The sequence below is a fragment of the Nycticebus coucang genome, chromosome 18, assembly GCF_027406575.1.
Source record: "Nycticebus coucang isolate mNycCou1 chromosome 18, mNycCou1.pri, whole genome shotgun sequence".
Taxonomy (NCBI): domain Eukaryota; kingdom Metazoa; phylum Chordata; class Mammalia; order Primates; family Lorisidae; genus Nycticebus; species Nycticebus coucang.
In genome coordinates, this window is record NC_069797.1 from 51,203,995 (window position 1) to 51,225,854 (window position 21,860).

Consider the following 21,860-nt stretch of genomic DNA (forward strand, 5'->3'; position numbering starts at 1 on the left):
GGCTCAACAATACTCCCCTCTACTAACACAGGGAGGCTCGGGAGTGGGGAGGAGAAGGATACTGGGTAGGCATGCAGGGCTTTGGTAACTACACCCCAGTCTGCTCCCCAGGGCTGAGAATTTCTAGGAAATCAAGGAACAGGCCCCTCTCCCCAGGGCCAAGTGGACATCCCAAGAAGCCAAGGGAAGGAGGGAGGGCTAGGGAGGGTATAGTCACTCAGGAGCTCCCATGCTGCCCCACAGCCAGCTGTCTACCCTGCAGCTGAAACAGCCGGAGCCAGGGTCTCTGGAAGACTGTGGTGGAGGGGCTCCCTGGCCCCCTGAGGTGTCTGCTGAATCCTGCAGGCAGCTCTGGTTCTTTCTTCTCCAAACCCAAGACTCCTCCCTGGGCTGGAGGCCAAGTTTCTCCAGCAGCCCCCACTTCCTGCCTTGTCTGGGGTCTGCACCGCCTGCCTGCCAGTGTGGTGCTAACCTGGCCCAGCTGTCTGGGCCCTGGATCCCCGGGCCTGGCCAGCAGCCCGCCGTGCTCAAGCAGGGAAGGAAGGGAGGAGATCCCAGAGCAGACCATGAGCCAGAGTCTGTGCTCCACGAGCTCATGGGCGGGGGCAGGAACAGCAGCCTGCAGCTCCCATGGCCCAAAACCTCTTTGCAGCCTGGATCCTCTTTGGAGCCCTCCTCTAGGCTCCTAGTTTTCTGCAAAATACTCAGAAGGCAAAGGGGCCTGAAGGGTCCTAGAGGGAAGTGTCCCTGCTTATTCTTTTCTAGAATAAAGACTAGAGCAGCAGCTGAAGAGCCTCAGGACCCAGGGCCCAAGAGGAGGGGCGCTCCTCAGGCTCCCACGGACAGCTGGTCCCCACAGCCCCACACACCTGCACCCCTAGGATGCCAAAAATGATGAAGAAGGCACAACAGATGACCACGATGTTGCCGATGGGCTTCAGTGAGGACATCAGTGTCTCTACCACCAGCTTCAGCCCCTGTGCCCGGCTGATTACCCTGGGGAGGGGAGAGGGGGTGAGAGGGGCTCCCCCAGCTTGGATACTCCCTTATCCCTTGCCCAGGCAGGGTCCCCGTTCCCCATGCCAACCTTGGCTCAGGGGTCCCTTCCTGGGTTCTGGTGGCAGAGCACAGTCCTCTTTGCAAGGGACCCCTGTCATCAGGAGCCACACGTGATCCCTCATAACCAGCTACAAACACCCCTACTTCCCTCCACCTCCACACCCAGCATGTCAGGGGCAGACATCCCCCTGGATGGTTGGGCTAGGGTTGGGAACTCAACTCAGGGGGTATTCCCTGGGGATGCAATGTGTTGGGGGCCATAGAGGATAAGCTTAGAGGGGCAGGAGGGGGAAGAGACAGTCAGGAAGTCTGTATTGTCCCCATTTAAGAACAATTCTGAGTTGGAGATAGTGATGGCTGCGGCCAAGAGAAATGTCCCCTTGGGGGGTAGTCCCTGAGAGGGGTATGAAGGTGGGGAAAGTCTGCAAGAGAAGTCTTTGACCTCGCAGGAAGGACTAACCATCACCCCTAAGGGGCTCATCCAAGGAGAGCCTCAGTTGAAGGCTGTGAGGTATGGCCCTTGTCTTGTGCTCTGCACAGGGTTGCCAGTACCTCATGTCACATGTCACATCAAGCAAAGTAGCCCTGGGGAGCAGGTGGTGCTGAAGAGAAGAAGAGGGGTGAGCTGAGGGCAGGTGTGCACCTCGGAGGGAAGCTGCTAGCACTGAGATTTGAATGAGTGTCATCCGTAGTGGACGTTGCAGCCAGGAGGCAGGTGTGCATGGGATGGGGCGGGAGTTAGGAGGTGGCTGACGGGGTCCCTGAGGAGGATGTGCTGCCGTGGAGGGCTCACCTGAGCGGGCGCAGGGTCCGCAGCAGCCGCAGCACCCTCAGCATGCCCAGGATCTTGGTGCCACTGTCAGAGACCATGGACACCAGGATGTCGATGACAGAGATGAGCGCCAGCAGCCCATCCAGCACGTTCCAACTGCTGCGCAGGTATGCCTGCTCCCCGAAGCACCAGCCCAGTGCCACCACCTGGGGACAGCCGTCACATCACCAGCACTGTCACCAGCTGCCTATGCTGTGGCTGACCCCCAGCCCTCCTCCAGGAACCAAAGGGCCTGAGCCAGTGTCAACAACCCCCATCCCACCCAGGTCACCTTCACTGTCATCTCAGCCAGGAAGACTGCGGTGAAGACGTAGTTGGAGAAGGTCAGGAAGATGCGTTCCTGCAGGAGAGAGGAGGCAGGGCTTGCCCACCAGAAGTCCCCGCCCTCAGGCCAGGGCTGCTCTGTGTACAGAAGCCAAAAACTACTTCTAACATGTGACTCAGAAAAATGACCCCATCCTCCCCAATAAAGTAGACTCCTCCCTCTGAGACACACACAGAGAGGCAGTGGCAGGACCCTGACTCACTTACAGCTCTGGGGAGAGTCTCCCCCCTGCCTCAGCCAGAACTTCCCTGAAATGTGGCATGGAGGGGAGGTGAGTGCACCACAGTGCTGTCATGAGTCCCCTAGCCCAGGCCCTATTCCTTGATTCCTTTCTTAAAATTGGGGCAGGATTTAACTTGATCTCTGACCCCCGTCTACCATCCTGCCATCCTCACTTGCTTTCCCGCTGTGCGCCCCAGAAATGGAGCACACTGGCTGTGTGTGCACACCCAGGTATGGGCTGGGGCAGTATGGAAAAGAAGGTGACCCAGGCTCATTCCTGAGTGGCCAAGAGGGGGTCGCAGAGTACTAGAGAGGCACAGAGCCAGAGCACAGAGGGAGCGGGCAGCACAGTGACAGAGCCGGAGATGGAGTGGCTGAGTGGGCAGGCAGGGGGAGAGACATGGCGCAGGTGACACAGTGACAGAGACTGTGCAGTCAGTCACCCTTGCTCTGCCCCTCGCCCCACCCTCCCCCCAGTGCTGGTGCTCCCTCATCCACCTGGTCCTGGGCTGGCGTCTCCATTCCTCAGGCTGCCTCCATCCCCACCCCGGCCTGGCTGGAGCCCACCCTAATGGAAAACAGAAGCCCCGGAGGCACTGAAATCTGAACAATAGTGTGGGAGGCAGTGAGGAGGGGCAGGGGGACACCATGGTCACCTCCAAGCAAGTGGTGCAACATGCCATTAGAGGAAATAGATTCACCCCACCCACCCTTCTAGGATCTAAACCCCTGCTGGTGGGGAGGGGCCGTGATGCCAGGCTGGGAGAACCAGCTGCCAGAACAGCTGGGCCCATTCTGAAGAGGTCAGCCCCAGCACCCAGGCCTTTGGCCCCTCCTCTCCCGCTGAGCAGGACTGGCAGGTTCACAGAGAAGCACAAGTGACCAGTGTCCTCCCGAAGGCCCCCCAAACCTACTTGTTTGTGACTTGGCAGCACCACAAAGAAGCTGTTCCCCCAGCTTACTGTGGAAGGCCCATGAGGCAGACTGTCCCCCACATGGGCACACAGGGGAGCATCACCCAAACACCCACCAGACACAACCATAGGCCTCACGAGCCTCCAGCTCATGAGACCATGTTGTCTGTAAATAGCCTGGAGTGAGGTGAAGCACCCAGCTGCTGGGCTGGTATCTCACAGAAGGGAAACTGAGGCAGGGGAGGATGCAGGAAGCATCTTGGGGAGCCAGAAGTGATGGTTGGAGCCCAGGCAAGCTCAGTGAGAATCTCTCCCCCACTGACATGTGACCCTGAATGGGACAATAACTGTGTGGCCTACTGGCCTCTTTTCTTGCTCAGAAGGGCCTGGCACCAAGCAGGGTGGAACAGCCACCATGTTTATAGCCCCAGTGACTCACAGCACTGTGGGGATCGATTTTGGGGCGCTCCATGGCAATGGTGATGCAGTTGAGGAAGATGATGACGAGGACCACGTGGTCAAACATCTTGTGGGTGATAATCCGGTGGCACAGGAGGCGGAACCTGCTCCAGGACAAAAGCAAAGGCTGGGAGGACAGGGCAGGTGGCAGCGGAGGCAGGGAGCCGTCACCCGCAGCCTCTACACCAGCACTCTCCCACCTCATCCTGGCTCTCACTCATACCACCATTTCAGGGCACCACTTCTAGAGTCCCTGAAAGCATTGCGGGGTAATATCTAATGAGAAGGAGAGGGCAGGTCAGAGCCTCCCCGACTTACCTGGACTGAGGAGGGAAGATGTAGGCAGACCAAGAGTCACGCTCACGGCAGCAGGCAGGGAGCCGGGCTCGGATCCATGCACGGACCCGTTCTGCTTTGCTCTGGGGACAAACACTAGGGTATGAGCAGGACAAGCCCCTAGGCTCCCCAACCTTCTTGGCAGCTCTATGACCCCCTTGCTCACCCTCTCCCAACCTTCTGCCCCCACTCACCTCCTCTCCCCTAATGCCTCCTTCCCACCTGCCCATCCGTCCTGTTGCGGGGGGCTCCCCGCCTCCATCGCCCCTTACTCTGTCTTTTCCCTCTCCTCCCTGCACCCCTAGGCTCTCCACTCTCTTCCCATCCCTGCCTCTAGCCCAGCTCCTGCCTGCCCTCCCTCCCCTCACTGCTGGACTTGGAAGCACGTCAATTATCAAACATTGTCCCCATCACAGCTGTCTGTTCAGAGACACACCTGGGCAGAGGAGACATTGCCCTCTCTCTTCACATGCTAGCCCTGAGGTCCCTGCTCCCCATCCTGGGGGAAAAGTGCTGGGAGAGGTTGAGGGAGGGTGAATGGGTCAGCACAGGCAGTCAAGGCTCGTGCTAAGCCAGATGAGAAAGAGATGGAGCTATCAGTTTGAGGAGATGAGTGATGGGTCTTTCTGAGTCACAGGGGGAGGGCCATGAAAGATTCATACACATCTGCCTGGCACCATTCACATCCACCGGGCCACAGAGCCTCAGCCCCAGGCATGTCAAAGATCTAGGTCTCAGCAGGACAGGCAGAGGGAGGAAGGGGGTTGTTTGGAGCTCAGCCCTAGGACTAGGCATGCCTCAAGATCCCTTGGGCTTGAAACAGTAACTCCCTTGCACCCTTCTGAGCTGGGTACGGCTCCCCTCTCCCAAGGGCAGGGGTGAGGAGTCACTGTGCCCAGAGGGGTCTCACCAGGTTGCCCTCGTCATCGGCGTCATCCCCCTCCAGTGGGGGCTCATCGGGGCGTAGGGCCTGGGCCAGGCGCCCTGAAGCCGACTTGCCATTACAGTCCTGGTGCTCAGAGGCAGAGCTGCGGCCACTGGCTGTGCGGTGCAGTCCTGGCACCTGCAGTGTGTCTGGAAGGTCGAAGGAGCTCTTGGCCTCTCGCTCCAAGGAACCCCTGTGGCGACAGTCACTGCCTGCTGGGCTGGCCCGCTCCTCTTCTGAGCTCTCCTCCTCATCCTGGCTCTCTCGGCCTTCTCCCGACAGCAGGGATCTCCGCTCCCCACTTGGGCTCCTCCGCTTCAGGCTGGGGGCTCGGCCAAGGCTGTTCCTGCTGGAGCGTCTGCTGGCCCAGCTGCTGGCTGCACTCCAGGGGCTGTGTGGGGAGCTGCGGGCGCTTGGCTGCGGGCAGGGAAGTGGTCTCAGCCCAGGTCAGGTAGCCCTGAACCCTCGTGTGCACCCTGTGCCCCATGAGGCACACCACCAGTCATGGAGGTGTGAGTAGGAGCTCTGGACTCTGATGCCCGGATTCAGATCCTGGCTCACCCCAGCCAACTGTGTGACCCAGGACAACTTACTAAACCTCTCTGTGCCTCTGAGTCCTAATGTGTGAAACAGTTTTGCCAACAGCACTTCATCCTCATCAGCTGAGTGGCATTATAAAATCACAGAGAGAAGGAATTCAACTCAATAGCAAGAAAGAAGCCTGACGGAAAAGAATGGAAGCCAGGTGCGGTAACAAGTGCCTATTGTTTCAGCTACTTGAAAGGCTGGCGTGGGAGGGTCTCTTGAGTCCGGGGTTCGAGACCAGGCTGGACAACACAGCAAGATCCTCTCTCTTAAAATAATAGTAATAATAATAATAGTAAAAATGGGCAAAGGACATGAGTAGATATTTCTTTCTTTCTTTCTTTTTTTTTTTAGAGACAGAGTCTCACTTTGTCGCTCTCGGTAGAATGCCGTGCTGTCACAGCTCACAGCAATCTCCAGCTCTTGGGCTTAGGCAATTCTCTGGCCTCAGCTTCCCGAGTAGCTGGGACTACAGGCACCCACTACAATGCCTGGTTATTTTTTTGTTGCAGTTTGGCTGGTGCCAGATTCGAACCCACCACCCTCGGTATATGCGGCCAGCGCCCTAATCATTGAGCCACAGGCACCACCCATGAGTAAATATTTCTTTTCTTTTTTTTTTTTTTTTGCTGTTTTTGGCCAGGGCTGGGTTTGAACCCACCACCTCCAGCATATGGGGCCGGCGCCCTACTCCTTTGAGCCACAGGCACCGCCCATGAGTAGATATTTCTTAAAAGAAGACATACAAATGGCCAACAGGTATATGAAAAAATGTTTGACATTACTACTCAACAGAGAAATGCAAATTAAAACCTCAATAGGCTATCACCTCATGCCTGTTAGAACGGCTATTATCAAAAAGATGGAAGACAACAGGTATTGGCAAGGGGGGTAGAGAAAAGAGAACCCTTTTGTATTGTTGGTGGGAATGTAAATTAGTACAACCCTTATGGAAAACACGATGGAGGCTCCTCAAAAAACTAAAAATAGAGATACCATATGATCCAGTAATCCTACTACTGGGTATATATCCAAAGGATTTGAAATAAGTATTTTGAAGACATAGCTATACTCCCATGTTCACTGCAGTGCTATTCACAATAGCCAAAATAGGGAACCAATCTAAATGTCCATCAATGAATGAATGGATAAGGAAAATATGGTCTATATACAAAATGGAACACTATTTAGCCTTAAAAAAGGAAGGCAATCCTGTCATTTGTGACAACATAGATAAACATTATGCTAAGTGACATAAATCCGGCATAAGAGGACAAATACTGCATGATCGCATGTATATGTAGCATCTAAAAAAGTCAAACACATATGTAGTAGAAATGGAGAGAAGTAGAATGGTGGTCAGCAGAGGCTGGGTGGGGTATAGTGTGTGAACAGGGAGACATGGTTAAGTAGGAAGAGTAAGTTCCTGAAATTTATTGCAGAACATAATGGCTATAGTTAATAATAATGTGATGTATATTTCAAAATTGCTGAGAGTAGATTTTAAATGTTTGCACTACAAAAAAAATGTGAAGTGATGAATATGTTAATTAGCTTGATTTAATCATTCCATAATATATCCATATATCAAAACATCACATACTGCTTGCTGGGCAAGGTGGCTCATGCCTGTAATCTCAGCTTCTCAGGAGGCTGAGGTGGGAGGATCACTTGAGCCCAGGAGTTTGGGGTTGCAGTGAGTTGTGATCATACCACTGCACTCCAGCCTGGGTGACAGACCCCATCTCTTAAAAAATTAAAAAGAAAATCACATTGTACCCCATAAATATATACAATTATTATTTGTCAATTAAAAGTGAAGTTTTAAAGATAAAAATAAAACTACAGCAAGACCATGGGCTCTGATGCCAGCCTCCTGGATTGACATGCTGGTTCTGCCATTGAGACTCAGATCCCTACCTCACAGAGTTGCTGTGAGGACTCAGCACATTCAGAATGTGCATGGGCAGTGTCTAGAACAGTATGTGGCATGGAATCAGCAAGTAGAGGAGGGTTTGCTATTATTATGGTTAGGTATTAAGAAGGGAAGGACAACCCTGCCCCGGTTTTACAAGAGGCTCAGAGAGGTTGAGTCTTACCCAAGGTCACTCAGCCAGGGAACAAACTAAATCAGATTAGAACGTCACTCTTTGGCCTCCCAGGTTAGGGCTCCTTCACTTGCCTGTATCACCAGGCCTGTTTCCCCTGGGGCTTGTCCTGGCACACCCAGGCCCTGTCACCTTGGCCTGCCTGCCTCCATCCTCTCTTCCTCCTGCATTCCTTTCAACATCTCCCACCTCTGAGTACCCACATGCACCCCCTACCGGTGACTTTATCTCGTGGGCTGCCCCTGGCTCAGCCGACCCACTGCTGCTGGTCCGACGGGAAGGGGGGCCCAGTGCCTCGCCCAGGCCGGTGCTAGAGCTCTTGGGTAGTGACATGGGAGTGGCAGCCGTGTGGATGATGAGAGGCGGTAGCAGACTCTTTCGAAGCTCTGGGTACTCTCCCAGGGACACCACTGCAGGGGATGGAGGAAGAGAACCTGAGTCCACTTAGGGCTGACCTGGGGCTGGGGGCTATACCTCCAAGATGGGTACTCACAGGCCAAGCGCTTCTTCCTGTCCCCGTCGCCATTCAGGCTGGGCGAGAAGAAATCGGGCTCTGACTCAGACTTGGTGGCATCTCCCTAGGATCAGGGAGCAGTGGGCCATTAGGGACGTGGCCAGGCAAGGGTAGTTGGGAGGGACTGGGTCTCCTTCTCCTCACACACACACACTACATAGAGGCCACAGGGACCAGCAACCACAGCACGAGACATGCACTGGCACAGGCCAGAGCCCCAGGCTGGGAGCTCAAGGTTTCTCAGGGCCCAAGTGCCTCTGCCTCCCACTAGCCACCCCTCGGAGCTAAGGCCATGGCTAACCCAAGCCCACAGAACAGCCAGCCTGGCTAGACACCTCCAAGGCTGGCTGGGGAGAGGAGGGATAGCTGGGTGGGCAGGTGGCACAGGCTGGAGTGGGCTGGGGACCCAAGTGAAGTGGTCACTAGAGCTTCAATTCCAAAAGTCCATCTGAGGCCCCTGCCTTCTCTTCACAGCTCCCCTCCTGAGCCTCATACCTGAGGACCCTGGAAGGAAATTGAAAGACCCCAGACAGAGCAGCTCAGCCCAAGGATGCCACTTCAGTCCCTCCACTTTTCCCTTCCACCTTCCCTAAGCCCCAGCACTCTCCCTGGTCTCATTTTTATCTCTCTCCCTGTCTCTGGGACAGTTTTTTTCTTCCTTTTTAGCAGGTCAGTAGGTTCCCCAGTAATTACATACTTCTCCTTAAGAAGTTATTAAAAAATACTTGATTGCTACTTTTGATAAGGACATAAATATTGGGTAATTGGCATCTCAGGGGATCATTTCCATTAACTCAGTTTACATCCCTAACGAGGCCTTTAATTATCAAGTGGGATCTCCAGGGGGCTGCTCGGGATGCACAGCACCATGGGGTCCCGCAGGAATCCTGGCTTCGCCCTGAATTCTGATGCCAGCACAGGGAACAGGAGATCAGGGGCTCAGCATGGAGGCCAGAGGAGGGACATGCCCTGAGATAGCTGGCTGGACCTAGTGGGTGAGTGAGGGGCCAGAGACTCAGAGGTGGGTTTAAAATATTGGTACATTTTGCCCAGAGCCACAACCCAACCGCACATCCTCCAAGGAAGGATGTGTCCTGAGCTGAGTCAGCTTGTGAGGTCGCCAATAATGGCCTAGGACAAAGGGTGAAGGGGTGAGAGGTAGGGGGACATGTATGGCCACAGGTATTGACTTCAGAGGCCGGACGGCTGGGACTCCTCTGGGACCTCAGCACAGGCACACACACACGGGGTGCCCCATACACGTGCACACAGAGGATTCTAAGTCCCTTCCTTCTCTGGTCCATCAACTAGTCTGGCAGGGATGGGAATTGCGCCCTTTTTGGGTAGATGGGAGGAGAGGCAAGGAGGGTCCTCCCTTCCATGTCCTCAAGGGGGAAGGGACTTAAAATCGAAGCAAATCTCACAACACCAACGACCACCACGGCTATCACAGGTTGCACAGCAGCGGAGCGTGGACACGAGCACAGAGACATGGAGGTGGAGTGGAGGGGCACAGGGCACAGGGGGCATGCTGACTCATGATTGCGTACCTACCCCCTGGGAGTCGACAGGCAGCTGAATACAGCTTAACTGTCCACTCGCATCTTCCCGTTTGCTGATTTCCTACAGGGAAAGGGGGAGGCAGGGGAGGACCACTGGTCACAGGCACTCAGGCCTTCAAGTATCAGCAAGAGGATGAAGGAAAGGAGGGGTGCAAACCCCACAGCAGGAGGGGAAACAAGAGACATGGGGAAGGGGAGGTGAGGGGATAGAACTACTGCCTTCCAGAATTCAACTGCAGGCCCTCAGGCCAGAATGAAATCTGAAGGGGGGGTGGATATGGGAGGCAGAGGCCACGAAGATGGGGAGGGAGGCAGAAAACGATTGAGCCCCCCAGTAGTCCTAAGAATAACAGCTACCATTCATGGAGGGTGTGCCCAGCATCCTCAAACTGCTCCGTGAATGCAAGCTCGCTTCCTTGCAAGGTAGGAAGTAGGTGCCCCTTGCACCACCTTACACGGAGACATCTGGGGTTTGGAGAAGTGATGAAAACTGCCCCAAATCAAACAGGTTAAGAGGTGGATCTGGGCCTTGAAGCTAAGCAGCTGGGCATCCAGCTCACCTCTTGCTGGCTCTGAGGGAGCAGGGTTGGGATTTGGGGGGAGTGGGGAGGAAGGAGTGGATGAAAGTCAGAGTCAACAGGAGCAAAAACAGGCCTTGTAACTTCTCATGCTCTCAGCTTACGTCCCACCAAATCAGAATAGGCTCAGCTGCTCCATTTGGGATGGGATGTGACAAGGAACACTGAGATGGTGGCTATGATGTTGTTTAGGATCAATTAACGGCCTCACACAGGGCCTGCTGCTCGTTCATTTAATTAAGTGTGTGGATGATAAATATACAGGGATTGAGGGCACAGCCTCCTGCAAGTCAGGGTATCAGCAGCCAAGCAGTCTTTGTCTCCTGGACAACCCCCTCCCACCTCTTAGCAGGATGTAAAGCCAGCAGGGGGTGAGCCTGAGGCTGCTGGTGAAGCCCACCAAAATGGGGCAGCCACTTCCTCTGCTGATGGGGGTTGTCTTATTTGGTAAAAAAAAAAAAATCCCAGGACATCACAACAGCAAAACCAGCCCCCCCTCACCTGCCAGACCATAAAGCCCCCCTATACACAGGAGCAGGCAGGTACTTCTGGAGGTTTCCGGGTCATTGGTACTATTGAAAGATATCCCCTAACCCATGCCCAGTACATACAGAGCAATGGTGCAGCTGCCCCATTGGCTCCCATGGGCGCTCCAGGCTGCCTGCCCATGGAGGAGGGAGGTCAATCTTAAAATCCTTTCTCCATCCCACCCCAGACATGAAGTATCGTAGCCCAAGATGCTAACTTCCTGAGTAAGACCCTCTCCGCAAAGGGACTTATATTTTTGAGGGTTGAGGTGGGTGTGGCCACAGGGCTCTGGCTGACCCATCATGCTAGGGCAGCTCCAGGCCCCCAGCAGGGACAGAGCGACCTGCCAGCCGGAGGACCAGGCTGCCCCTATGCCTACACGCAGACTTTGTTGCTGCCTAGCAACCAAGCCAGCTCAGCCACACTCGATGTATTTAATAACAAGGTGTTTGCTGAAAGGGCTGAGTGGCGGGGGGCTGTCTGTGCCGGGCACCTCAAGACTGCCTTGGCGGCTGAGTGGCAGTGGAGGGAGGGGGACAAGCACAAGGAGTTTTCAGGCACAAGGACTTTTCCATTCCCCCCCATAGAGTTCTATGGGAATTTTTCAGAGGAGCTGCCTTTGGAAGGGGCTAACAGGGCCCCCTTCTCACTCAGTTCCTCCTCCCACAGGCCCCGAGTAGTGGGAGTAGTGGCCGAGCAAGTCCATTGACCCCCCTGGCTCTTGGGTGAACCCTGTGGTATCCCTTAACTCTTCGAGCCCCAGGGAATACCCAAATAAGTATCCCATTCCAGGGAGCGGCCGACATCCCTCCCTCCCTGCAAGAGGCCCAGCCATCACCAAAGCTGCCCTCACTGCCATCCAGCAGGGAGGTAATGTGGTGACGGATAACTACAGAATTAAGAGGGACCTGGGGAGAAAGGCTGGTATGGGACAGACGCACTCCACCCCACAGACCCAGCTGGCCCACGGGGAACAGCTTTCCCTTGCAAGGCTGGGAAAGAGTTGGAAAATAGATTTTTGTTTTTCCACCGTGTGCCAGGTATTTATAGACCAGGCCGCAGCGGGAGTTTCCATCCGGGTCACCCAAAGAGAACTGGACCAAGAGCTTCTCCAGGCCCAACCTGGAGCATTTCTAGGTTGGGTCAAACCATCCTGTTTGAGGCACCAGGATGCTGGAGTGGGTCTGGATGCTTTTGGGGGGGAGGAAAAGAGGCTGAGCTGCCTAAAAGGAAGGAGTGCAGCTCTTCAGGCAGAGGCTGTGCCCTGGCATGGCAAGGGCAGGATCAATGTAAATCAATATTAATTGATGATGCTGCCTGTGACAGAGGTGATGGAGCCTGGGCTGGAAATAGGATGCTCATTTCTGCTAAGCCCACAGCTAATTGGGCTCATTTCTCAACCTGGGCAGCTCAGCCCTGCCCAGGATCTAGTGGCATCTTCATCCACTCAGCCAGAGCTCAGCTGACTTGCACATAAGCTTCCTGCACCCCTTAGCTCAGATGGATCCTCTCGGGATGTCCCATAGAATGTCTGTGCTCAGCAGTCCATCTGTGCTGTGGGCCCAGCACTTACCTTGTCTGGCTTTTGGGGGAAGGTTCCAGACACCTCTGAAGGGGAAGTTCCTCTGCAGCTAAACTTTGACCCAGGGACCCCAGACAACCATCCTGTAGTCCACGTGATGAGATACGTGGACTGGAGGGACTTCCCAGGCCTCAGAGGGAAGAGGAGGCTTGACCCAGACAGCCAACCCCTCACAGGTGTGGACAGGGCAGGTGGGCAGGGCAGGGGGTTACCTCTGCCTGGAAGCCCTCCACCAGAATGGCGACCAGCAGGTTGAAGAGCACATAGTTGCCAAAGGTCATGAGGGCAATGAAGTAGAGGGCCGCCCAAGACGATGTGGAGGCCATGCCGTTGTAGAGGACCTTGTTCCAGTCCTCCTGCGTCAGGATCTGCAGGCAGAGGACAGAAGTCAGGACCTAGCCCCCTGGCCCGTACTCGACAACGCTGCCCACCCTGTCCTTTCCTCTTGCACCTGAAAGACAGTGACAATGGCCCAGAGCAGGGAGTCGAAGTTCTTCCGGTCTGGCAGCGTGTCCCCATCCCGTTCAGATGCAAATTTGCAGCCAAAAAGATGCATGCCCAGGATGCTAAGGGCACAGGGAGCCACAGATGGAGTCAGAGCCCCGTGCTCCCTGCCCCTCAGGTCCTTCTGCCCCAACCTGGCTGGCATGGAGCTGAGGTGCCCTCACCTGAAGATGAAGATGAAGAGCATGAGCAGCATGCAGAAGGTGGCCACGTTGTCCATGGTCTTCATGAGCACCACGAGCTGCCGCTGCAGCGCCGGCAGGAAGCGCACCAGCTTCAGCACGCGCATCAGGCGGAAGGTCCGCAGCACCGACAGGCCACCCCCCTGCTGGCCTACGATCTCCCACACGCTGCAGGGGGAGGGGGACAGGAAGCATGAGCCCACCACACCTTCATCCTCTCCTGCCCCTCCCTTTGGAAGAACTCAGCAGCACCCAAGGACCTGGACTGGTAGGCACAGTGCAAGAAAATGGAACACAGATGTGCCCCTGAGACCCAGAGCCACCAAACAGGGGCCTCCGAGACAGTGAGAATCTGGGTGACAGCCCCAGCCCCCTCTGCTGTCCTGTCCTGGCCAGAGATCACACCCTGGCAACAGACAACCCCTTCCCTAAATCGGGCCAGTGCAACAGCATCAAGTTATGGAATATTTGCTTTGTTCTCTTCTAATGAAATCTAAAGCCAATTCCAAAAGCAATAAAGCTGTGCTCCTGGCCCCAGGCCTGGGGGAGACAGAGCACTTTCCCAAGGTCTTGGAAACCCTAAAGCAAGTTGCTGGCATCTGAGGTGGTTTCCAAGCACTTTGCAAGAAGGGACAGCTGGCTGGGCTTCATACCTACCCCAACTCCTCACCAAAGTCAATCCCCCAACCCTCACCCACCCCAAGGCCTGGGTGGGGTTGAGGACAAGAGGTAAGGGTAAGGAGAGGAGACTAAGGAGGGGCTGGGCAAGAAAGATGGGTGCCATGTAACATGTGTCAAGGTGGGGCCAAGGGAGAGAGAGAGGGCCATGGGGACACAGAGTCCTCCAACTAGGGGAGCGGGAGGTCCTGCAGGTCCATGGGGCCCAACTCCTTCCACCCCAGAGGAACAGGTGGCATGGCCCCTGGCCACAAGCAACCCCTGCTCACATTCTTCATGTGAGAAGCAGTAAGGGGCAGTCATACCTGATGACCACAATGACACCATCAAAGATATTGTAGGGATTCTTGATGTAGCCAAAGGGACCATACACGAGCAACTTCAGCAGCATCTCCAGGGCAAAGAGGCTGGTGAAGACGATGTTGCTGATTTCCAGAGCATTGGTCAACTCCTCGGGCTGGAGGGCAGGGTGGGGTGTGAAGCAAAGGCACGTGTCTGAGACCCTTGTCCCAGTCCTCTGAATGTGGAGTGCCAGGGAGAGGAAGAGCAGGAATAGCAAGCTTAGGGGCATGGGGTGATAGGTGCTCAGGCTCACAGGCACCAATGGGTCCAGAAGGAGATGCACCTAGGAGCAGCTGCCCCAGGAAAGCACCATGTGAAACCCACAGCCACCATCCAGCCCCCAGCCTTGGATCTCAGCCCAGCCAGCGGCACGGGCTTACTGGGGGCTGGATGGTGGCTGTGGGTTCTGTACTGCTTCCTCCTGGTCTGGGCTGCCAGGCTGGCTTGGCATGCCCAGGCTAGTGACAGAATGATGCTGGCCAATGTTAGAGGGCAGTAGTCAAGGGCTCACATGTACACGCAGTCACACTGCCACACACAATGTCACACGTGCTCCACAGTTACTCTGTGGGCTTGGCAGATTGCTGCCTATGCCTGTTTCCTTCCAGACACACACACGTGCTCTCAGTCACACACACACTGAAGAAAGACTCCCCAGGAAGAGTTGTCCCAGATGAGGCACCTAGAGCCTCAGCCTGAGACCAGGACACCTGGATTACTTCTCAGACTATCCTATCACTCACCTCATGACCTTCAGCAAGAGTCTCTGGTCAAACATAATGCACTGGAGGTAATTTTTCTTATGCTTCTATCAGAGTCTGGGATTGGGACCAAGGATGCATTCTAGGGAGGTCTTCAGAAGAACTAATGACAAACCCTATCTCATCTGCCATTCCAGCTCACTAGTCACCTCATCTCGATATGAAGTACCTCCTGTATGCCTAGCAGTCACCAGGCACTAAAGAAGCTGCAAAAACACGCCAGCCACACTCCCTGCCTCCCAGGAGCTCAGCGTCTAGCTGGAAACAAGTTGTACACACAAAACAGCTGAATAACCACAAGAGGCCCTAGATGCTTCAGTGCCAAAATAAATTATCCAGGCAGTAAATCCGGGAGTTTGGGAGAGAGAAGGTGAGGGGTGAACACAGAAGGAAAGGATTAGTTAAGAGGCAGCACTTGAAATGAATGCCGAAGGGTTTGTGGGGTCTCCCCAGGTGAGGGGGGGACCACAAGCAAACCAAGACTGCTTCTGATTGGGGGAGAAGGCCCGAGTGTGAGTGGAGGGTTGGAGACACAGGGAGAGATATCGGTGACAAAAGTCTGGACAAACCAAAGCCCAAAGTCTATAGTAGGTACAGAAAGAGTTTGAATTAATGAAATAACCGGCTGGGCAGGATGACTAACACCTATAATCCTAGCACTTTGGGAGGATGAAGACCCACCTGGGCAATAATGAGACCTTGTATCTACAAAGTATAAAAAAAAAAATTAGCCAGGCATGGTGGGGCATGCCTATAGTCCTAGATATTGGAGGGGAAGAGGCAGGAGGATCACTTGAGCCTGGGAGTTTGAGGTTACAGTGAGCTATGAAGATGCCACTTCACTCCAGCCTGGGCAACATGATGAGGTCTTGTTGAAGAGAAGGAGAGAAAAGAAGGGAAGAGAGAAGAGAAGAGAAGAGAAGAGGACAGGACAGGACAAAATGGGGCCCTTATTCCATCAGACACCTCCCCCTGTCTACCCAGCTGCCTCATCTGATCAGGTGCCCAGGTAGGTCACCCAAGCATGGAGCCAGGCCCTGGATGAGACCAAATGTATGGTACTAGCCCTAATCTGTGTGGTCGGCTGGGGTGAGAGGTGGGGAGAGCTGGAGGAAAGGAGCTTCTGATTAGCAGGTGAGGGCATCTAGGGGCCTGAGGGTCATGGCTACTCAGAAGGAGATAAGCTCCTAGCCCATGCATGGATTTCTTTCCAAAGGGGACAGACAGCCTGCTGTCCAGGGGGAGAGTGGCTATCATGTGGGCCAGTGTGGCATGGGGCCTGTCACTCCAGCAGATCTCAAGCAAATCTTGGTTCTGCAGACAGCAAGTGGGGGCACTGCCACCTGACCTAATTAATTAGTGGGGCCAAACAGTGGCAGGATCTTTAGATCCTCCACTGAGAACACAGTACAGGAGCTGGGGAAGGGGCCATCATCAGTGCAGATAAAACCTGGGGCTCAGATCCGTCCTGGCAATCTGCCTCCCTGTCACTCTGCCCTGTTGGCTAACGTTGCGCTGGACACAATTGATGAGCATAGACCACACAGGTGTGAGGTTTCATGGGTTCCCTGGCTCACCATGTGCTCACCCCGTGCCATCCACGCAAAACTTCTGCCACAGTACTCTTCTGCACGAGCATGAGGCCAGAAGACAGTGGCTGATGGCTTGAAACTCACAGGGCAGGAAGAGCCAGGGGTGTGCCAATCCTACGTCCCTCTGACTCCAGTGACACTAGACAGTCAGGATTCAGACCCATACCACAGGGACAGTGAGGGGCCAGTGGATCCCAACATAATGGACTGAATACACAAGATGTCTTCTAATGTATGAAAAATTATATTTCAAATCAGTAGAGGTGTACGAATGAACAAGTGACGTGAAAACATAGCTGAGGTACACTCGCGATGGGTGCATTTCACGACATATAGGTGATAGATGAACCCTCAAAAAAGCCACTAAAAATTGGGGTGGTGTGTGTGACTCAAGGAGTAGGGTGCCGGCCCCATATCCCAGGAGTGGTGGGTTTAAGCCCTGCCCCGGCCAAAACTGCAAAAAAAAAGCCACTAAAAATTAAAATTAATAAAATATTCTTCAAGAAGTAGCTAAAAATAGTAGCTTTTGATATCGAGTATTTATTCAATCAGTGAATACTAAAAGTACAACTACTCCCAGGGCGGCGCCTGTGGCTCAGCGAGTAGGGCGCCGGCCCCATATGCCGAGGGTGGCGGGTTCGGACCCAGCCCCAGCCAAACTGCAACAAAAAAAATAGCCGGGCGTTGTGGCGGGCGCCTGTAGTCCCAGCTGCTCGGGAGGCTGAGGCAAGAGAATCGCGTAAGCCCAAGAGTTAGAGGTTGCTGTGAGCCGTGTGACGCCTCGGCACTCTACCCGAGGGCGGTACAGTGAGACTCTGTCTCTACAAAAAAAAAAGTACAACTACTCCCGTGCGTCTTTGGAGAGAGGTTTTTTTTTTTTGGTTTTTTTTGTAGAGACAGAGTCTCACTTTATTGCCTTTGGTAGAGTGGAGAGAGGTTGTTCTCATCACTCCTGAAGCTGCCAATGGGGCTCGTAGACTTGCACACCTTGCTCACCTGTGTGCCAACGGGGCCCGCTGAGAAGGATGGTGCAGAGCTCCCCATGAGGCCTGGTCCTCATTGAGGGGGCAGCAAAGCCTGGAGCCCCCACCCTTCCTGGTCATGCAGCTCGGGGACTGTGGGAGCAGGGGAGCCTGATATTCACCCACAGCCCTGCCTCTCCCTCCAGACTCCTTGCGCACACTCAGGGCACTGCCTCTCCCTTCCCTGGCCCTGGTATTCCCTCCCTGTGATCCATGGAAAAAAAGACTCTCCTCCCTCAGCCAGCCAGATCTATCCAAGCTACTAAATTGAAGGCTGGGAACCGTCTACAAATGCAGGAGGAGGACACGGAGACACAATCTTAACAACAAGATTGCCCCAGGGACCAGAGCCATAATTACAGCTGCAAAGGGGAGGGCATGGAGCCAACTCGTGCCGCTACCCACCCCAGGCGTACACTGGGCTGAGCACCTTCGTCCTAGGGCTCCATTCCTCCCTGCTCACAACCAAGCAAGAGAGGGACGTGGCCTCCTAGACAGCTCAGGAAACTGAGGCTCTGAAAGGCTCTTGATGGAGGTCACATGGTTCTTTTGAATGGGCACAGAGCCGGGGCCATTTTACTTTCCCCTTTATCTTGGCCTTTGGGACCCTTTCCATGATGCCACCTTCTCCACACAGACAGAGCCCACCCAGAGTACACACAAGCCATCAGGAAGGCACCAGCCTCTCCTCAATGACTGTCCCTTGCTACGGAAGTCCTTTCCCAGATCTAGCGTGCACAGGTATCCAGGCCCAGTGGAGGCTTCCATGAGTCTCACTCAGCCAGGCAGCCCAAACTTGGCCCACCCAGAGGCCCCAGGGCTCCTGTCTATTCTGATGCTAACTCTTCCATCTCCTGACCCTGCCCTGCCCTCAGCACCTGGTAGCAATTGTGGCCCCAGGTAAGCTGCTCAATACTTCTCAGCACCAGAACTCCCCCCAACCCACAGCATCGCTATCAACAAGCCCTTTATATGTCCTTTGTACTCAGAACACTGGTGATGAAAAGGTGGGATTGAACCTGAATAGAAGACAGTGAACTCTGTGACTTTCTTCCTGTGTGACCTTGAGGAAGTACCTTAACCTCTCAGATCCCCAGTGGCCTCTTCTGTTCAACAGGGTAATCGCACCTGGAGGTGACACTGCTCAGGCAGAACAAAGGAGTTAAAGCCTGTGAACATCCCCAGCCCAGGGCCAAGCTCAGGTGGCCCTGGGGGAACTGATAGTCCTCACACGGCAGGACACAGTGTCTGCAAGGTTGCAGCTACGCACAACAGTGGGGCTAAAATCTCAGTGCCACAGGAGCTCAGCCCAGCTGAGGTCAGTGGGCCAGTGAGGAGAAGGACATGGGAAGAGAATGCCCATGAAGGACACCCCCAGCTGGCGGTGGGGAGGGGAGGGTGAGCACAGGTGCAGAGAAAAGATGTGCAGGACATCCTGGGGACTAAGAATCAAGTGGTCTACCCAGGTCTAGAAAGGGTTGGTGGGATAAGGCTACAAGGTCGGCAGAGCCAGGCTGGATGGCTAGGCCTGCTCCCTGACTCAGGCTGGACCTGCTCTGCCACGACACTGCCATTGAGGCCCTGAGGCCGGCGGGAGGTGGGGGTGTGCAAAGTGGTGTATTAAGAAGATTAATCTGGCTGCAATGGGTGGCAGCATGTGGATGGCTTAGAGGGGAGAGACGGAGACCAATTAGGATACTGCAGTGGTCCTGGCAGGAGGCCTGAGACCTGGTTCCGGCAGACAGCAACGTGCCTCTCACAGGGAAGGCAAGAGAGGGTAGACAAGCAGGGCAACAGCTGACCACAGGCTTGTACAAGTACCGCCTGCCCTTCCAAGCCCACCCCAGCCCCCATCTCCTCAGCTCCCCCCTGCTCTGCTGACTCTGAAATCTCTTGATTGGCCTCTTTGGCTCACCTCACCTCTGCTTTCATGAGTCCTGCATGCTGCTCTCTCCCACGCCCAGGAGAGGGGGCCCAGGTTGGCTACCGTGATGGGTCCATGGGAAGCGTGGGAAGTCAGGGAACACCTGAGTGGTAGGAGACTTCCTAGAAAATCCCACAGGCCTCATCATGTAGATCCTGAACCCCCCAGAAGTTCTCCAGCCTGGACCCTCACCTCTCTGGGCACACTCACCCCCTCAGGCATCCCATGGCCACTGGGCCCACATTAGGTGTCATTGTGACCCCAGCTCCTGACCAAGGCAATGAGGGAAAGGGAAGATTTCTTCCCTTTCCCTTGATCTCCTCCAGCTCCCGGAAGCCCCCACAAGTAAACATACAAGCTAACTGGGCACACAGCACCCACAGTGCTCACTCAGTTTCAAGACGACTGCCTCAAGGGTTCTGCTACTTAGAACTCTGGAGCTGCAGCCCTGCCCCTCACCTACCCGGACAACCTCTGGCCCACAGTGGACCATGGGAAGGCTGCCCTCATGGTGCAGACTGCCCAGGGCTCCAGCCCTGCCCAGACCAGGTAGGTCCCCAGACCCTCTTCCTCTTTGCTGCGGCTCTGGAACTGCTGAGTCTGGCTAGAGAGAAGCACGAACCTGTGCTGACTGTGCTGACTGGACAGGCAATTCCCTGCAGGGCCCATGGCTGCTGCATGCTTCATTCACTGCCCCGCCCCTTTTCCAGGTCTGCATCTCTCTTCTCCAGAAACCGCCCCAAACCTTCCCCATCCTGTACCCTCCCCCCAACTGGCCTCCTGCTGCATAGGGGCTCCGGCCCCCTCCACACAGCTCTGTGTCCTATGTCCCACTCCTGGAAGGGACCCAGACCCTCTTCCACCTGCACAGCCATGTGCTCCCCATCCCCAGCCTCCCTGGGCCCCCAGCCCATCAGTTATCCCTATATCCATCACTTCTCCAATTCCTTCCCCTTAGCCTGAAAGCACAAAGCTTCCGCATGACTCTGGACCCATTCACCCCTGAAACTTGGGCCTCAGCACTCCAGCTCTCTCCAGGGACCCTCTCTTGGTGGATGCTTTTGCGGCATCTGAGCCTGTGCTGGCCCCTTCTGCCTGGCGCCAGCTTCTCCAGGCCTCCCTGACCCTGTGCCAGCCCCTCTTGTCTCTACGAGGGCTGTCCTCCCACTGCCTTCCTCCCTCAGGCCAACATTCCTCAGAGTTCAGTCTGAGCTGGCTGTCTCCACCAGCACCCCCAGTCCCACCTCTCCAGCTGTCATTGGGGTGTAGACGACACTAAACAAACTCCGAGCCCTGGCTCTTCATCCAGGGAGCCAACGCCTGCCTGACAGCCCTCCCGCCTGCCTGACAGCCCTCCCGGGACAGCCCAGAGCCACCTCAAACTCAGCACATTCAAACAATCTCTCTCACCTCCTCTCTCAAACCTGCTCCTTCCCAGCTCCATCATGTTCCATATTCTGCCTTGGAACCTTGGGGTTATCTAGGATTCGTGCCTGCCCTCCATCCCTCTGGATGCTAAGGTGTGGGGCGGAGAATGTGCCTATGGAACGGCTGTCCTACCCCGTGCCCTGGTTCTCTTGGGGCCCTCATTGCTCTGATCTGAACAACAGAAATAGCCTCCGGGCCCCTCCCCCTCTCAGCCGGCACCTACTGGAAGCTCCGGCTTTCTTCAACATGGCTGGACTCACATGGCTCCCTATTCAAACACCTCTGTGTAGGGGTGAAAACAACTGTCCTTCAGAGAGTCCCATGCCACCCTGTGCATTTCCCCTAATCCCTCCATCTAGACCCACTGCACCCCTACACCTGGCTTCCCCGAACCCGCTGTCAATCCCGCTCATGTTTTAATCTCAGAAGCCACCCCCTCCATTAAGCCCTTCTAAATTCCTCCCCTGGATGTGAGTATTGCTCCTTTGTCCCCTGAAGTCTCTTTTTACGGCATTTGGCATAATCGTCCATGAAACAGTAACCCATGAAACAGAGTTTTCTGGTAGAACCTACATTTCTTGGATACTTCTGGCTCTGCCCCAGCCCCCTGAAATTCTGGTATCCTGTCCTAGTGTGCTGTGCTCCCTATTTTTGTGGAATTGGGGGAGCCAGAGGTTACCTGAAAGAATGAGGTCACTTCTTAGCAGACAACTCCAAGACATCACCCCTCTCCTCCCACACCCAGAGATCTTTTCAGAGTCTGAGATCAGGTCAGGTGTAAGGGATCATCCCCACTAAGCCCTGCTCCTCAGCCAGGATTCCTCTTGGAGGCCAAGGGACTGGCTTGGGTGTAAGATATTCATACACTTTTGCCCCTAAAGGCCACATTTGAGATGTT

The 21,860-nt window shown here is 54.9% G+C and overlaps 1 protein-coding gene across 22 annotated transcripts in view; it reads right to left on the reverse strand.

Moving 5' to 3' along the window:
- Nucleotides 1-21,860, reverse strand: part of CACNA1G (calcium voltage-gated channel subunit alpha1 G) — a 62,805-nt gene that overhangs the window by 19,573 nt on the left and 21,372 nt on the right. For 15 of the 22 annotated variants that reach the window (XM_053568694.1, XM_053568710.1, XM_053568706.1 and 12 more), the window contains exons 10-22: nucleotides 14,199-14,350; nucleotides 13,198-13,383; nucleotides 12,981-13,095; nucleotides 12,742-12,897; nucleotides 9,834-9,902; nucleotides 8,259-8,343; nucleotides 7,982-8,175; nucleotides 5,058-5,489; nucleotides 4,130-4,230; nucleotides 3,792-3,915; nucleotides 2,163-2,231; nucleotides 1,853-2,037; nucleotides 870-996 (exon numbers count right to left, since the gene is read on the reverse strand). In XM_053568694.1, coding sequence (XP_053424669.1) covers nucleotides 870-996; nucleotides 1,853-2,037; nucleotides 2,163-2,231; nucleotides 3,792-3,915; nucleotides 4,130-4,230; nucleotides 5,058-5,489; nucleotides 7,982-8,175; nucleotides 8,259-8,343; nucleotides 9,834-9,902; nucleotides 12,742-12,897; nucleotides 12,981-13,095; nucleotides 13,198-13,383; nucleotides 14,199-14,350 — 1,995 coding nt within the window. The remainder of the gene's footprint in view (nucleotides 1-869; nucleotides 997-1,852; nucleotides 2,038-2,162; nucleotides 2,232-3,791; nucleotides 3,916-4,129; nucleotides 4,231-5,057; nucleotides 5,490-7,981; nucleotides 8,176-8,258; nucleotides 8,344-9,833; nucleotides 9,903-12,741; nucleotides 12,898-12,980; nucleotides 13,096-13,197; nucleotides 13,384-14,198; nucleotides 14,351-21,860) is intronic. The other 7 variants (XM_053568707.1, XM_053568711.1, XM_053568708.1 and 4 more) reach the window with 1 other exon arrangement.